General features: G+C 36.3%; 1 protein-coding gene across 4 annotated transcripts in view; it reads left to right on the top strand.

Annotated features, from left to right (window-relative positions):
* The window catches only part of EPS15 (epidermal growth factor receptor pathway substrate 15), a 52127-nt gene that overhangs the window by 18350 nt on the left and 15750 nt on the right, over window positions 1-18027 (top strand). For all 4 annotated transcript variants that reach the window (XM_030032935.2, XM_030032936.1, XM_030032934.1 and 1 more), the window contains exons 10-15: window positions 997-1142; window positions 2076-2235; window positions 5828-5913; window positions 11675-11747; window positions 16790-16951; window positions 17594-17791. In XM_030032935.2, the coding sequence (XP_029888795.1) occupies window positions 997-1142; window positions 2076-2235; window positions 5828-5913; window positions 11675-11747; window positions 16790-16951; window positions 17594-17791 (825 nt within the window). The remainder of the gene's footprint in view (window positions 1-996; window positions 1143-2075; window positions 2236-5827; window positions 5914-11674; window positions 11748-16789; window positions 16952-17593; window positions 17792-18027) is intronic.

The following is an 18027-nucleotide window of genomic DNA, read 5'->3' as shown; positions in this document are numbered from 1 at the left end:
CCTCCCCCAAACATCTTATTTAATCCTGGTCATTTTAGAATCCAAAATTCTGGAAAATGTATTTCCGAGTAGATTATAACTTACTAGTTCTATTCCAAATAAGAAAAAACTGAGAAGGTGATCTGAGGTAAGAACTGTAGTACTTAATGCATAAGATGCTGCTTGGACATTTGGGTACTCAGATATGAGTAATCAGTAAGAAACTGGCATCTTGGTTCTGGAGGTGCCAAGGTTTTCATCTGGCAATTTGCTTGACTGATGGTAACTCTTGCTGTATGTATTACAAAGCAGTGCCATTCTGGATGAGTGTTTCAGTGTATGTTTTGTGTACAGCACCATTTGGGATTCACCTGTTAAGTGTCCTTGTACACTGAAATTAATTAGCATTCATAAGCAGGCACTTGAAGCCATTTTCACTCAAAAAACCCAAACATCTTTAAAGTAGTTTAGTGTTTGGAAAAATTGCTGAAGTAAGAGAAGTGGCTCTAATTCCCATCTTTACCTTGATTGGAGGTAAATTCTACAATTTAGAATGTGCCAACTATTAACAGTCTGGGCTTGAGCGGTCCCTGCAGCTAAAGGTCTCCAGCTGTGTAAAGAGGAATAAAATTGATAGCGCCAGACAGTAAGCAGGACTGTGCCTGAGCACAGTGATGAGGGCACAATCCCATGCTGGGAGGAAATCTGGGCTCCAGGGAATGCTTTTAATGTGTAAGCAAAGAGGCAGAGCAGTACCAACCAGCCTTGGTGCTTCACTGATGTAAATATTTTGCTTCTGCTTTTGGAGTTGCTTGTGGATCTCTGTGCATATGTATTTTGGAGGATAAAACTGGTTCATGAACTAGGCACCTCTATCACTTTTTAAATTTGTGCTGTAGTCCTTGAATTATGTAACTCTGTAACTATCTGAAAACAGAACTGCATATATCTTAGTATTCTGCGTTGTTTTGGTTTTTTTTTTTTCTTTTTTTCCCCTTCCATCACCACCCGCTTCAGTGGGTTGTATCGCCTGCAGACAAAATTAAGTATGATGAGATCTTTGTGAAAACTGACAAGGACATGGATGGATTTGTGTCAGGTGTGGAAGCCAGAGAACTATTCTTGAAGACGGGACTGCCTTCTGCTCTTCTTGCACATATCTGGTAGGGGTTTTTTTTTTTTTTTCCATGACAGCTGTTTAGATGATGGCATGGTTCTCGCTCCTTCCTAGCACTTTTTTTGAAAAGTGCTATGTTGACATTTCTGGAAAGTGAAAGTTGTTTTTTGTATATAATAGCATGGCCTCTGTATAAGTAGTGGTAACTTACTTGCTTCTACTTTTGGACAGAAATTGGGGGAAAACAGGTTTATGCTATGCATCATGTCTTACGAGAGGAGGTAAAGTGCCTGAACACAGATTGTTACGAACAAATACTGCACTTCAGCTAAACCTGTGTATTTAAAGGCATCATAGTGTTGCTGTGTATCTAAACACTGATACTATCCATATGCTGGTAAAGAGAATCATCTGTATAAAATTCTTAGCAAGCGAGGCTTATGGCCCATCTCATTCTACAACTTACTTGTCTTTCATTAGAGCTAGTGGTGACACCCACTGCTTTTTCAATTCTTTCCCCACTATAAGCTATTGTGGGGCACTCTGATAGGAAAAACTACTTTTTTTTTTTTTTTTTTTTTTCCCCCCCCCAAGGTATGATTAACACAACCTCTAATATAGGAAATTCGGGAAAATTTAGATAAACTTGTGTTGGCTTTGAAAAGTTCTTTAATTTAGAAGGCACTTCAGTTACAGATACTCAGGTGGTGTTTGTGACTTACAGCCCTGATTCTGCCTTTCACCAGATCAGAACTTGCTGTAACAGAGCTGTGGACCTTAGTGTGCAAAGAGAAAGTGGTTGTGTACGTTTGAGTAATGTTTTCTATTTATTACCATGCCTTACTTCTATATTACCTTTTTTTACAAAAGGAGATACACACTAGCAATTTTCACATTTTTAAATGACAGCAAATACAATAAACAAGGCTGTACTTGCAGAAATGAGGATTTGATTTATTTCATGTGCCTCTCTGTACAGGGCGCTTTGTGACACAAAGGACTGCGGAAAGCTTTCAAAGGAACAGTTTGCTTTGGCTTTCTATTTAATTAATCAGAAGTTAACAAAGGGCATTGATCCACCTCAGGCTCTGACTCCAGAGATGATTCCACCTTCAGACAGAGGTGTCAGTTTACAGAAGGTAAGGATGGGTTTGGTGGTTTTGGTATAAATCTCAAAGAATGTTAATTTCAAAGGCTACGCACGAAGCACCTCAAATACTGACATACGTAAAATTTATCATAATATCAGGAAGAAAACAAGTCTTAGGTGCAAAGAATTGACCAAAAACTGTTCCATCCATGTTTCAAAATGAAGCTGTCATTTATTATGCCTGCCAACCAAGCGGAGAGATCTTATGTTGAGAAAGCATTATTTTCTATTTTGAAAGAATAATCCTTCTGCTGCCTATCTAAAGACATTTTAGTTTGCATCTGAAGTAACGTGCACAAATTCAATGTTTTTCTCCTAATGAGTTCACAGTTCTCTTTTTTTACACTGGTCTTTTTTAAGAAGTCTGGAAACAATGTGGACTAAATACAGTTTAGAATTATATATTTAAAGTTATAAAAGGAAATGGTCCTCCATTTTATACTTCACAGATAGTTTTAATGTCTTCATAGTCTGTTGATTGCCATCTATCTTAATCCAGCAGTAGGCTGTACCTCAGCAGTTCAAGTTGTATTTATCAGAATGGTAAAGGTCATCACAAATTCTTACATGTTTTACACATCATGAAGTCTGATGCGAGTTACCTTTTCTTGGTTGTGCAAAACATTGATCTAATTCTACGACTTTCTTAAACAGAATGAAAAATTCGCACCTGAAAAAATGAAACTCAAAATTTGGCACTACTTTTGAGTTTCTGTAATTGGTATCTAATTTCTTTTTACATTCTGTTTTTAAAAAGTAATTGCTTTATTTGCAACTCTACTAATCTTTTTTGTATGTTTGCTTTCCTTTCTATGTCTCTTTTCTAGTTTGGACTGTTTTTTCCATTCTGCACCACTCTGCTTTTCATCCTTATTATTCTGTCAGTTTGTTAACTCTGCTTTCTCAAGGTTAGAGAATCTTTGCTTTTCTAATATTTACTGTCTGTCGGTTTAATAATGAACATCCTTCTAAGACTCTTACATAGTCATTGAAATAGCACAGCACTTCTCTGAAGTGTCACAGTATGTTGCGATCTCAAATTATTGCTGATTTCCAGTGTTGATCACCGGGAATAACCCCAAGGTTCTTCCTTGAATCCAGACCTCTGTGGCTGTTACCTGTTGGTAATATGTGCTGCTTAAACTTAAAAGAGAAAATGCTATGTCTTAGCCTGTTTAAATTGCTGAGGAAGTGGTGACAGAGTAGTACGCCAATGTGACAGTTGACAGTTATCATTAGGACTAATACCCATGGTTTTACTGATTATATTGCAGAAAATTTAGTGATTAGAATACATTAGATGAGATCAGTGTTGTTTACTGCTATTCTGTGTGTGTAAATTATTTTTTTAGAACTCTCAAAGACATCAGTGCGAGATATATGGGTTTTTTGCATTACTAACATTAATGATAAGAGTAAGAATACTGTGAAAGAAGGTAAGTTAGCTTTTAGTTAGCTCTGTAAATCCTTACCAAGAATTTGTTTTACTAGATTGAGCTGAACCTTCAGCTCATTTTGAGCTTTTTCAAAAGAGATGTTGTTGATATGAAAGAACCTGTTTGTCCAAGATCATTGCTCAAGAATTGAACCCAAAGGATAAGAGCAATAGGCAGAAATAGACTTTTTGCTGGTTTTTTTGAAGTGGCATGGCTTACATGGTAAAAAAACCAAAAACCTTAGGCTTCATCTTCTGAATTGACCGATATAAAGGTAGTAGCAGAAATATCAGTAAGTATAATGGTAATCCATTATGTTTTTGGAGTACAGAAAGTTAACTTGTGATCCTTCTTGGCAGATGTTCCGAATGCATATGTATGTATGTTGCTGTTATCGAATGTTTGGTTTCCTTACAGACTTTTATTACCACAGTAGTGTAACTTTTATTTCAATTTTGAGGCCTGAATGCAGATCCCATGAATGGGGTACAGCAGCAGTCTAGTACTTGTTGCTGTGTTTCTTTTCCTAGAACTGTTTGTAGTCATCAAATTGCACTTGCATTACCAGCCATAAAATTTAAACTTACATGCAAGTTCCTCCTAAAGAATTTTGACAGGAATTTACTTTTATTGCTATTTTGAGTTAAAAACTCAAAGCATTGTTTACATGCATGTTGCAGTGTAGCAAATGGCAGCAAGTAGTTCTAACTTCTGTCTTTGTTAACTTGTATATTGAAGCTAAAAATGTTGGCTTTTATGTTCCTCCCCTGCCCAGTTCTCCTGAACAATTGAAAATAAGATTGAACTACATTTTGTTCAAGTTTGATGCTGGTGTTAGTGTGCAGAATTTCTTTAACTGATGAGAGAAGGAGGTGTGGAAAGAATTTGTACTTGTAGCTAATAGTTCCATGTTTTCCTTCTCTCCCCTTCCTAGGAGAAGTAAAAACTTTCTCATTGGAACACCATGAGCAACTCTGCAAAACTCCTGTGTAATTCCTTTAGGACAGGATTGAACTGCATAGCTATTTTGCCCATTTGAGAAGCTGTACACTAACCAGTTTCAGAATAGCTGTATGGGGTTTTTTAATTCTCATTTCATGCCACTTGTTGTAGTAAAGTATGCATGAATAAGCTATAGTTCTGCTGAATAATATTTTCTGCCGCAGTGTGGTCGGGCTTACTGTTTAGGTCTTTTCTTGGCTCTTGTTGTTTTCTCGGTTTTTTTTTCCAGAGTATAAGCTTGAATAAACACATAGTTAATAGCATCTTGATTTATCTTTAGACAAACTTAAGCATTTAAAAACTTTTGTGTATCACTTGCCTTTTTTAATTATATGTATATACTTTTCCTCTGAACTTTGTGTTTGTCCTGGATGACTTTATTCAGGACTTGAAGGAACTGATGTATTTATAGAAGGTAGTTACAGTGACTATGGCTTCCTAAACATGTTCATGTTGTGATAAGGCACAGTAGAACAATTACAGCATTTGCTAATTTGTGTCTTCAGCATTTGTTCTCTAGTCATTTATGTGTACTTCTTTGAAACAAATAATTTGTATTACAGTTGTTGTCTTATTATTATAAAGATGTTAAGTAAATGGGAACTCATGGGCATAACTTATCTATGACTTTGGTTATCAAAGTTTCATTCAGTACTCTGGAGGTTCACATTAAACTAGCTTGATATCACTTAAATCATTGCAAATAAGTGTCTATACTCTGCAACAGGAGGATCACCAAAGTGAAGAAATATAAATATAAAAGTAGTAAACAAACCAAACCACTCTTAAATGAATGCTAGGAAGCCAGCTAAACGTTAACTGTAAGATAAAGCTTATTTCGGACCTAGATTATTTTTTTTTTTTTTTTTTTTTGTATGATCAGGTGGTCTTGTGCTTTTGTGGAAGATGTCTTCAAGAGTTTACAGGAGACAAACTCTGTTTGAATTATTAGATGCATTGGATATGCATTGTGTTCTGTTAACGTAGCATCTGGACTGTTTTGGGTTTTTTAAGATTGAAGATTTGAAATACAATGCTACCAGCAGTTGTTACAAGAGGATAGCTCATGCTATCGCAAAAAGTAAACATAGTTGTTGGACAGCATAAACTATAAACTAACAGTATTTCTTTTTTATCTTTCAGAGTACTCAAGGACCGAATTCTGTAGCAGATTTTTCTGCAATTAAAGAACTCGATACATTAAACAATGAAATAGTAGACCTGCAGAGGTAGGTAAAGGAGAAATAGTCATACTTGCCTTAGATTCAGTTGTGCTACTTGCTGCTTTTTAAAAAATAATTCAATGCATTAGAGAAAACCAGGTGGTAATAGTCTGCTAAAATAAAAGGTTAGCATGTCTGTAAATGTCTGTAATACTGTTTAACACTTCTACTCTTTGTTCACTCAGATGAGTGCATTTAATAACAGCAAGACTGTGAAAGGTCTGTCCATCATGCCTCTGGGTATGTTTCAGAGTGCTGCATATCTTAGTATCCTGAGATGGAAATATTCTCACTTGTTCATCTTTATTAGCAGATGAGAATGGAGCAGATCTTTAGGATGCTTGAACCATGATACTAGTCGGTACTAGTTGTCTTTGATTTGTAGAGGGAATTCCAAGTACTTTTTTCTAGTGGCAGTAAGGAAGTGAGATGGGAAAGATCAAGTATGTAGGGTAGAGAGTGGGAAGATGACAGTTTGTATATGGACCTCTGCTAGGGTTTTGATGGTGGTAAAGGTGGACATGCTTCTCTTCTGTTTAGTAAAACAAACTGTTACGCTGAGAAAAATTGTTTAATTTGAGGTCTGCAGACCCTTGGGTTCCATTAATTATTTCTAAGGTAATTAAGAAGATGACTTCAAGTGACTAAGAAAATGAAGTCCATATATGTTGTATTGTCTTTGTCATACTCTCAAGACATAGCAGATATTTTTCTTTAGTGATTTTTTTTTTTTTGTTCTATCATAAATCTACCAAAAATTCTATGAAGAACAGTTAATTGTACTATTTTATCAGTGAGGGTGCTTTGTCATGATGAAATCTGCCTGTCTTATTCATGTCACTTGCAGGAATGATTTAATTTGGCAATGTGTCAAAGCACAGTCTGTTTCCTAAATACATAAATGTTTTTTCACTTCAACTGCTTATTCTCCCTCTTATTACTCCCACTGCTTCCTCACTTCTCCCTGCTCTGCCTTCTTCAGTTGTTCTTTAGGTTGTATTAATTCCAATTTTGGACTTTTACATTTTGTTAACCTGAAATATGATTTACAGCCGTGTATATTTGCTGTTAGTATTTTAGAGGGAAATAAATTGTTCTCTAGCATTAATTTTTAGATGAAGTTGATTTTCAGTAGGTGGGCTTGCAGCCTAACATGCAAGCCAGTCTTGTTTGTGTCTTCTTTTCTTTTCTTACTGTGAGGTATGAAGGAACCATAGCCTTTGGAAAGGCATTGCTTCCATTTCTGCAGTGGCAAATATACTTGGACGATTATTTAAGACACGTTTGAATGATATTAGGTTGTTGAAGATATGGTAGGGGCAACTATTAGTATGTATTTATTTTTAGGAAGGGGAAATTTACTTTGATATGATTTAGAGGTTGAGAACAGAACTGGATTAACAATCAGAGGCTTAAGCCTGTATCGTCAAACTCAAGTATAATAGTAAGAGGTTTGTGTGGTTTCAATGAGAATTACTAGCAAACTTAATGTCATAAAGTGAGTTGTGGCTCAAGTAAAATTTCTTAATTTTTATTTTTTTCAAGAAAATTAATTTTTTTGATTACTTAGAAATCCTTTAGCCACTGTAGAAGTGTTATTTTGGTACTTTTCTGCACCTTCCCTAAGCACAGGTGGCAATGCGAGGCAACAGATTAATCTTTGTGGTAAATGTAGGAAACTTTTTCATCTTTGGCAAATCCACATTTTTTTTTAATAACTAGTGAAGTACACTTTCAGTCTTGATAGTTATCATATAAAAATGTAATTTGAACTTATTTTTGTTCATTATTAAACAAGATATATTGTTCAGCTGTAGAACTCAATATGTAATAATTCTAGTGCATGATTCCACCAGAGCTGCATATCTGAGACCCAGTAATAGAAGCTGAATCTATTTTTGAAGTGCACTTAAAAAAAAAAAAAAAAAAAAAGGGCAGCAGAGGAAATGCCCAAAAGAATGACAATGTGTGGTAAACATAGCTTTTTGAGACTGAGCAAAGAATACAGAGCTGATGTGTTTGTGGCTCTACAGTCTGTGTGGGAAAGATTTCTGGTAGCCAATAGTTTTCTAATCTAATTCAACAAAAACAATGTCAGGAAGGTGGAGGTTGAGGATCAGATGAAGAATAAAATGCAGAGCACTTATTAGCGAGGATAATTCCCCTCTGGTGGGGGAATGATTTGCCTAGGGACGTTGTGGAATCTGCACCATTTTGAGCCCGTCAGCACTGCTGCCTGTAAGTTCTGTTTCAGTTGCACTATATTTTTAGAAATCTATTTGAAGCTTTTTTGATCAGCATTGTGGGAGGCTAGACCAGATGTTCTTAATATTCTTTTTTGAGCCATAAAACCTTTTTCTTCCCCAGCAAACCGTGCTTTGCTTTTGTGCATTCAAAGCTAGCTATGGCCCACAAATTAGTGGAATTTCTTCAAGCTTTACCAATGTTACATTCCTCTCCAAGTGTGTTAAGTAGTTGAGCTTAACTTAGTGTATCTCACCAGAGGTGCCATTCTTCACGTATGTTGGACAGCAACAGTTATCTTGTCTTGAATATAAATCATGTTAAAAGGATCATAAAGCTGATAAGTTGGTCTCTCAAAAGTAAGGAAACAGCAAAACATCCCCAGAAAAACAGGGCAACCTCTCCCTGCCATACACTCCCATCAAGCCTTTGTTTCAAAGTTCAGAGATCTACAGCTTCTCAGCAAAGCAATGGTAACAATTTTACTGTAGGCTAGATTATTTCTTCTAACCTCTGGTTTGGAAGTAACTGAGCTGTTGCAGCTGAAAAGGTTGCAGGGAACAAAGGGGAGAAGAAACAAGGCAATCTCTAGGCATTTTTTCTAGTGTTGCTAAACTGAAGTACTACTACACTAGGAATTCCGAAAATTACAAATGTATGTGAAAATAAGAAATGTTGGGCAGCTGTGAGTGCAGATAACGCTACCAACTCTGTGAGTAGTCATCTGTCACTTATTATGGCAAAGCAGTATGATTTTTTGCTTTTGTAACTAAGGTGGTTCTAAGTGTTGGCCATCAAGAAGCCTGCCTAGTGTTGTTTCATGTTTGGCTTGACTGCCTTTACTGACATGGGGACTCCATGGTTGTCAGCTATAACAAATATTTGCAATCTGCTGGCTCCCATTTATAAATTACTGGTTCACAAATTAGTATAAAACTTAGGGATTTACTAAGGTTATTTAGTTGTGAATCATGAAGTATCTGCACTGGAGAAACCACCTATTAGTTTTGGGTTTTTTTTAATAATTGCTTTTAGTTTCTTTGATATGAGGTTCTCCAGACCTGACTACTATTAAAATACATAGGGAAATAATATTGCTTTCATAAATTGACTTGAATTGGTTACAAGTGTCCTTTATTGGCAAGACCACAGTTCTTTTTGTTTTTTTTGTTGGTGTGGTTTTTTTTTTTTTCCAGGTGTTGATGTGGTAAGGGACTTTATGATCCAGGAAATCTGTCATATCCAATAAATCAATTTTGTTACTTGTTTTTGGTTCTTTCAGTTGCTGAGCATTCCTACAGGGGCATACCAGATAGTTTGTAAAAGAAATGGAGGCATTCAGAAGAATTAGTGAATTAAGTAGGTCTGTGTTGTCTCTTTTTTGAAACAAAGATGCATTACTAGGAAGGGAGAAGGGGATGTGTTGTGTAGACTATATACACTCAGCTTGTTTTCCTTTGCCTGAGACTGCTGCCTAAGCTTTTCTTGTTCTGCCTGACAATACTTCTTTCACTTGATTTTTTCCAATTCATTGTTTGTGTTGTGATTTGGCCAGTGTAAGCTGCCTGTGGGTGGGTATTGTATCCTGTTGCTTGCTTAGCATAGTCCAGATTGCAAGGTTTAGGTACCTGGCTTCCGTTGAAATAAAAGGGAAGTGATCTTCATCTCAGACAGTCTCTTAGGCATATCAGTGACAGTAATGTGGAAAGGCTGTATATTAAAGCATAAATACCTGCTTGCATTTCTATTTCCTGCTCAGTTTTCATACCTGAGCAGGAAAAATAACAAGTATTTGTTTACCTAGTCAACTATTCTCTTTTATCTTCAATCAGGAATAATATGCCTTAATGTTTGCTGTGCTTGATGTGTGTCTGAGAGCTTGAAGGTATTTTTCAGCCTGACTTGTATTTAGATCCATGGAAGCGCTTTATTGAGATTGAGACCCTTTGTTCATGGAAAGTTACAGAAGGCAAAATCAACAGAACTTGTTTCAACCCTGTGTTGCAATGCTTTAAGTATCTAAGTGCAACCGTGCTACAAATACTAGTTTCTTGAGCTAGAAGAGTGTGCTATAGCTTTGATGGAAATGGTAAAGATTTGCTTAGAATTTCTATTGACGCATTTTTCTGATGAATGGAGAGTGAGGAATTTTATGTAACTTGAAGGTTCACACTTAACAAAATAACTAGCCTTGTTCTTCAAAGTCCCTCTTTCCATATATTTCCTTTTCCTTCCATTTAAACTTTCCCTTTGGGCATAATCAGCAAGTTGCTCTTTAATCAGATACTGAGATAAATAATAGCAGAACATAATCTATACTAATTATTTTTCAGAGCAAATGTTCATTTAACATCTGTGACATCTGGATTTTTTCTATTTTCCATTGTATGCGGTTTAGCAGTAAACAAGAATTCCTCAGCTTAAGAGGACTTAGAGTAGACCTGCTTTACTTTGGAGACAGAAGTGCTTTCTTCTGTATTAGATAAGAATAAAGATTAAAATTAATAGTTTTAGATTTAATAGCAGCAGATTGGTAATCAAATATGAAGCTACCTTAACTTCAAGATGTACTAGTAATATCATAGCTTTTCACTATGGTATTTCATTTAGAAATGTTAGGTTTATCGTTGTTCAAATTCTAACTTTTAACGTGTGTGCTAATTTGTTGACGAAATCTTTATGAAAGTAAATATCTGTATACGGAACATAGTGTTAAAACTGTAAAGCTTAATGCTTTTCTGTATCTGTGAAAGGAGAAAAGATTCCATATACTGTCTAGAGATAAACACTTAGGACTTTTTTAAAACAGTAACACTTCTGAGTTGTATGTTGGGTTGTTTTTCCCTTTCTTAAAGCTGCTGTTATGTCTGACTGCCAAGAATTTATTGATGATAATTCCCCTGTCATTAGTAGTCACTTTTAAACTTGAATAAATGTCTGTAGAGACAGACTTGATATGACACAGCAAATAACGACACATGGAGTCTCTGAGCAGACAGTGATTACAGCACGCTAACCTTTCTTCTTCTTCTGACTAAGCCTACCAACAGATATATCTAAAATCTAATAGGCAGAGTCCGTTAATCAGCTAGGTTGGCCTGCTGCAAATGTTTTCTAGCTGCTGTTAGCATAGGAATGACTGTGGTTGCAGGGGTTAATAGATGGAATCTGATGCAATCCCTCCCACTTTTCCCAGCAGTTTTCATTAGACAAGTGCTCCATAGCAACAGTGAGATCACTGGAGACAGTATTTCATTGATTTCTCCCTCCCGCCCCCTTCCATTTTTGAGCCATTCTTATCAGTGAAGTGCAGTTGGGTGAAAAGACAGGGTTTTTTTTTATGCAGAACACTTCTGTGGGCTTCTGTCTTGTAAATAATTTGGAAAGCAGAAATCCCTCACATCATCTGTGTTTAATGTTTCACTATGTATTTAAAGAGAGATACAGGCTTAGGGGGCTGGATAACTGTACCTGCTGTAGCTGATGTTCTTAAGTATTCTTGCATTGTTTGCTGGTCTTCTAGGGAAAAGAATAATGTAGAGCAAGACCTGAAGGAGAAAGAAGATACCATCAAGCAGAGGACAAGTGAGGTCCAGGTAAATAAGACACAAAATTATTGTTCGGTCACCTGATACTGCACCATGTGGTGTTTTAATGGCAGTGGGATTACTGAGTCTTTAGATCACATCACTCATTCAGTAAAAAGAAAAAAATTGGTGGCTAGGAAAAAGAATGTACTCTGAAGTGTATTTTCTATATGAATGTGGGTTGGTGTAGGTGTGTGTATTTATATAAATGTGCCAGCTCCTAGGATATGTAGCCTGCATGGAGTTTTAAATGAAAAATATTACAAAAGAATAGGTTTCTTCTTTTTGTTTTTTCTTTTTTGTTTTGTTTTGGTTTTTTAGCAAGGGTATCTGATGTATAATTAAAACTAGAGAAGACACTGTAGCACTGCAAATTAATAAACTTAAGTGGCTGAATTAAAAGGGCTTGTATATGGGGCTGCTTCTTAAGAGTCGCAGTAATTACCAGGTTGGGAAGAATATTGCCTCAAGTTAATTTTGCCTAACATAAGTGGATTTTAAAAATCATCTATTTGATTTTTATTTAAAAGGATGACATTGAATTTCCAGAATATTGGAAAATTTAAATTTTACAAGTGTTTTACAGGGATTAAAATTTATACAGTCATCATCAGTGCTTAGGGTGCTAGCAGTCTAGCCAAGCTCTGAATTAAATGCTGCAAAGCAATATTTCAATTAAATTTTAAGCTGCAAAAGCAGCTGGAGTTGCTGCTTTAAGAAAAAACTTCAGTGTGATATCTGATCACTTACATTTATTTCTACATTTATTTCTACATTTATTTTAGGAATCTTTATTATTTTAAATAATCTTTATTTGATTAAGAACAAATAATGCAAGATTTCTGCATTTTACTTTGTGTTGGGCAGAAAAAGAGGCAATGTGTTACAACCATTGTGAATTTTGTGCTTAGCTATTTAATATCCTTAAAGCCTGGATGATAATTAATAGTCTGACCTTTCAGAAGATAATCAGATGCTGGCCTGTTAGTCACGATGGCAGCTAGATTCAGCAGCTGCAGAAAAGCATGCGGAAGTTGCCCATGTCTGTGACTCTGTACATGCATGCAGCGGTCATTCCCCTCCCCACTCTGCAGATTATCTTTTCACACTGTTAAAAATTCTTATGGGTATTCCTGGTTTTGCACACAGGGTGATTTTGTTAGTGTGTTCTGGAATCTGTGTGTGTTCATGTGAAGGTTGAGTTTGCTGGTGCCTTTGCACAAAAGGTATATAAAGCTAAATAAAACCTTACATTTAATGTTACAGTATTAGTGTAATCTGCATGTTTTTAGTCTTTGATAGTCAGCAGCATCACAGAATCAATTAAGTCTTTGTCTCTAGAGCAGTAATGTTGGAAGCAACTGTCTCAGGTCTTTAACCGCTTAGTGATCACACAAGCTATTTGTCCCTTGTTAAATACAGAGTTATAGAGTTCTGTCAGCCTGTAGAGATGGAACTGGCTTGTCAGAAAAATGAGAAACCATCAGAATCAAATGGGAAATGGCTGCAGCATTTAAGCAAGCTGGTGGCCCTTTATCTCTGGTCCCTTTCTTGCTCCTGAATGTTGGAGGACCTGCACGTTTCAGGAAACTTTCTAGAACTTCAGAGAATAGTGGTGACAGACTAAGAATATCTTTACATCATGCTTTTTTCTTCCGGTTTTATTCTAATGATGACATTTCTAAAGATGGTGCACAGAAACAGTGTGTTCTAATTTGCCACCTTGGATCCAGCTAGTTTCATGGCATCACACTCCTGGGTTTCTGATACCAGCATTAATTCCGTGGACACAAATTATAATCTCAAATATAGCCATGGTCTGTGATGGATAGAACTGATTTCTATGGGAGGAGGGGAAGAACAATAGTTTTTTCTTCTATAAAGTAATTTATATACTATGTAAATAGATACTAAAAAGCAAAGACAGAAAAAGAGTTGGAAGGAAAACATAGCATGCTGATGGTTTTAATGTGTTTATTAAATTATCAGCTCTTTGGTAGCAAAGATTAAGGGGTGTTTTTTCTTAGTTATGGGCAGAATAACAAAAATCAAGAAACTTCTAAGGCAATTTAACTTATTCTGTGATTGGATTAGCATTTTCCTATAAATATGGGAGTAATAAACTCGGATATGAAATATTCCTCTTGGCAGTAGAGAACTTTGTTTTAGAGAGTTAATGTGTAACTAAAACATTAGTTCTTGACCACATACCAAGTGGCATCTGAAAATCCCTTTACCTGGGTATGTCCTTGCTCTCTCATCACCAGCCTGCTCTTCTAGATACAGATGTTGGAGGAGTCTTTGCTTCAGCAGCTAGGCACTGCCTCAGGCAGTGGGCTTTGGGACACGTTCACAACACTCCCATCTGCCGTCTAACACTTCACGTGTATGGGCATGGTTTCTTGGTCTGCCTGCTAAGACTGAAATAAGTGGCAATTCTCCTGGCTTTCCCAACAGTTACATGTTCCCTAGAATTTTATTGATGTGTAGTCAAAAGGTCTGTGTTTTGCTTTTCAATGGGACACTGAAACTTTGTAAAGAAATTTTGAGAACAAATGTGTGTAACTCCTGAACAAAGCATAATATAGGTTTACATGAGTTGGGGGAAAAAAGTGTAACTGCATGTGAGACCCTACTTCAGGGAAGGGGGAGGGGGAAAAAAAAGTGAAAGGTCTTTCGGGACTGTGGCCTTCTAAGTAGTCCAGAATGTTTCTGGCCTTCTCTTCTAGCCTTTTGATCTTGTTGGCCTGAGTTTTCTTAAACAGATTTATGCTCTGAGTATCCCACTCAGCATGGATTTTTCTCTATTCTTTGTTTGTTACAGGGCACCAAAGCTATTAGAAAGTCAGTGAAGTTTAACTTCCTTGTGCTTTTTCAGGCTTAATAGTTCTTAGCACATGAATTGTTTGAAGTACAGACTGGCAAGCTATTAAATCCATTGTCTATCTGTGGAAATACAGAACTCTAGACTTCCCTTGTCCTACACTACATTAGCATGGAGAGTTATAATGATCGTAAATCTAATACAAGGATTACTATTACCATAAAAACACTAGTTTGTACCACCTCAAATAGGTTAATGGTTTTCATATAGAATCTCATTCAGTGCTTGAACATTAAGATGCTGCTCCTCTGCTGAGGGTGTTCTTTGAAATCAAAGCTTAATTGGAGCCTGGTTTACTTCATGAAGATGTATCTTTGAGTGTTATCCACAGTTCTGTGTATTGTATCTACTCTGACCTTTAGTTCTGGAGTGGTTATGTGAACATGTTTGGGTTTTGGTTGGGTTTTTTTTTCTTCCTTCTGGGAGCCATCAGGCTTAGTCAAGTCTCTTCAGTGCTTCTCTACTGCGGTGTCTAGGACAGGCATTGGGATTCAAGGAACAGTAGCAGGAGTGGAGGTGATCTATATTTAGCTTGTGTGTATGTGAATTTTTGCTTTCTTTGGAGAAAGGAGACTGAAATCTCTTTAAGCTGTTACTTTTTCCCCTGTTGCTTGTGTTGAGTGTCAGCTGATACTTGCTTTTCAAAGCGATGTAAAAAATGAATGGATCAAGAGTGTCTAAATTATCCAAGTCAGTAGCTGCTTGTAAGAGCTTTTTGTGTGCGTGCTGGTTTGTCTTTCATAGATTAGAAATAACCAGTAATTCATTTAGTCTGCTGCTGTACATCAGTCATGTACTCTTTAGCAAACTTCAAATTTGATTTGGGGGTTTTTGTGTGGTGGTTTTGTGTTTTATGTTTTGTTTGGGGTTTTTTTTGGGGTTTTTTTTGTGTGTGTGGTTTTTTTTTTTTTTGTATGGAAGCATCTATGATGTTTCTTTAGGTAGTCTTCCAGTTGTCTTGAGCTTACCTATTTCCCTAGCATCTGACTGCTACCCCATATGCCTTTCTATTTCTATCTGGCTTTTTTTGTCCTGATTATGTGGAGGTGTTAGCACACATGGATAAACTATCTCCCTCACCAAAAAAAAAAAAAAAACCCAAACAAAACACCCCTAAAAAAGGACAACAGGATCTTAGCTTAGAGCAGCACACAAATGTATGATCTAATCAGAAATTCATGTCAACTTGTTTTCTTATCCTCCTTCATTTTCTTTTATCTCTGTTTTTTACTGTTGTTCATGATTCTTCCTTCAATTACCATATTGTCTCAGAAAGGCTGCAATCTTCTCTTTTCATCTAATACTTTTCCTTTTGTATTAATCCTTTTTGATCTCCCTGTATTTTCTCTTCCTCTTGACTTTGACGATTCTTTCTTCTTCCTAAATTCTTCACTTGACCTTTTTTTTTTTCAGTGCTATCGCTGCAGTTTGTTGAAGTATAACCATTCCTGTTGTTCAGAAATGAACTAATTATCATATGATACTACTTAATGTACTTAGAACACAAGATACGTACTTGCTGCTGTTTCATAAATTAAAAGATGCCATATTGTTGTGTAGTGAATGTGCATTTCTTACCAGTACTGTTACATGGAAAATAAGTTTTCAGCTGATTTTTGCAGAATCAGAGTAGGGATGCTCTAGAAGGGAGTGCATTTGGGTTAATAATGCACCGGTTTGGTCCTTTACCATGTTGCTGAAACAAGTTCCTATTTTTGGCTATGTGTTTTTGAAGGGGGAAGGAGCAGAATAAAGAATTTCTGTTATTAAGGAATTCAGTAAAACATATTGCTAAAACATAGGAGAGAGACAATGTAGCAACCTGAATAAAGACGACTTCTAAGTTCAAAATTAAATCCTAACCTCCCTGTGAGTAAAACAGTTAATCTCTGTGCTGATGCACAATCGTCAATATTTCAGTGAGATTCTTTTTACTAAAGAAAGGAAAAAGCAAATAACCTGATTATTTTTGTCTTAGAATAGAATTTGAGAATACTTGCTTGTCTGACATAAATGCTAGCTTTTATAATGACATTGTAAATGCTAGCTTTTGAAAGATAATTTGTTGATACCTTGAAATCTGAGTTGGTACTGCAGTTTATGCTGTGGAATTTAGTGGTTAGGAGGAGAGAGGGAGCAAATGCAAAGCTAATCTCTTTTATTACAGGATCTACAAGATGAAGTAAAGCGGGAGAGCAGTAATCTCCAAAAGCTGCAAGCTCAGAAACAGGAAGCGCAGGAAATCCTCAATGATCTTGATGAGCAGAAGGCCAAGTTGGAAGAGCAACTTAATGATATCAGGCAGAAGTGTGCAGAGGAGGCCCATTTGGTAAGGTCTAGCGGCTAAGGCCCTTGAAAAAGTACCTGCCTCATTTTGAAGAACTCAGCCTTGCAGTGTTGCAGTTGCTGGGGCAGGAGAAAAAACTTTAATGAATAAACGGCCCGAGTGTCGAGACTTTGTGACCAACAAACAATAGGAAATATGTCACTCACTTCAGTGACCTCCTAATTTCAGTGTGTCAACAAATATACTGAGATATACTTGCACACAAATAAGATTAAGTGCAAAGAAATAATGCAAAATTATAATACAATGTGCAAAGAAATAATGCAAAATTATAATACAATGTAAGTGTAATTAGAAGCACTAATTACTGGGACTGATTTCTTAGTGGTTAAAAAAATCATCTTATGGGTATGTAGATTTTTTCTAATATACTGCTATAGTATTTCTTTAAGGTCTAAAATGATAGTTTCAGTATTAGAAATATCTGTGTTGGTTAGGCAAACAGCTAGAATACTATGATCTTATTGAGACCAATCGGGAATTAACCTTTCATTCAGGTATGATCTATAATCTCTGCAATAGCTATGAGGTTTTTAATTTTTCTGTTCATAAATAATAGTATTGGGATGTGTTTGGAAGCGTTTGGGTTTTTTATTTGGCTTTGAAATATTGTTCATGCTTTAGATTGCCATGTTGAAGGCTGAAATAACAAGCCAGGAATCAAAGATTTCAGCGTATGAAGATGAACTGACCAAAGCTCAAGAGGAGCTGAGTCGCCTGCAGCAAGAAACTGCAGAGCTTGAGCATTGCATAGAGTCTGGGAAAGCACAGCTGGGACCTCTTCAGCAACATCTGCAGGATTCACAACAGGAAATCAATTCAGTAAGGCAGTGTGAAAGACCCCCCCCCCCCCCCCCAATTTATTTTTTCCCTGACAACTTTTAGTGTGGTTTTTCTTAAAGGAAAGGCGTTGTTTTCTTTTTTTGCTCATGTCTTTAGTTGCTTACACATGTGTTCTGTGCTAGTAGTTGTTAGGATTCTTACAGGCAGACTCAAGTCACTCAAGATACTTCATGATTTTTCTCCGAGTTTTGTTAAAAAAAGGATTAATTTATTAC

Source organism: Aquila chrysaetos, chromosome 12, assembly GCF_900496995.4.
Source record: "Aquila chrysaetos chrysaetos chromosome 12, bAquChr1.4, whole genome shotgun sequence".
NCBI classification, from domain to species: Eukaryota; Metazoa; Chordata; class Aves; order Accipitriformes; family Accipitridae; genus Aquila; species Aquila chrysaetos.
The sequence above is the reverse complement of the archived record's forward strand: the minus strand, read 5'-3'. Positions and strand labels throughout refer to the sequence as shown.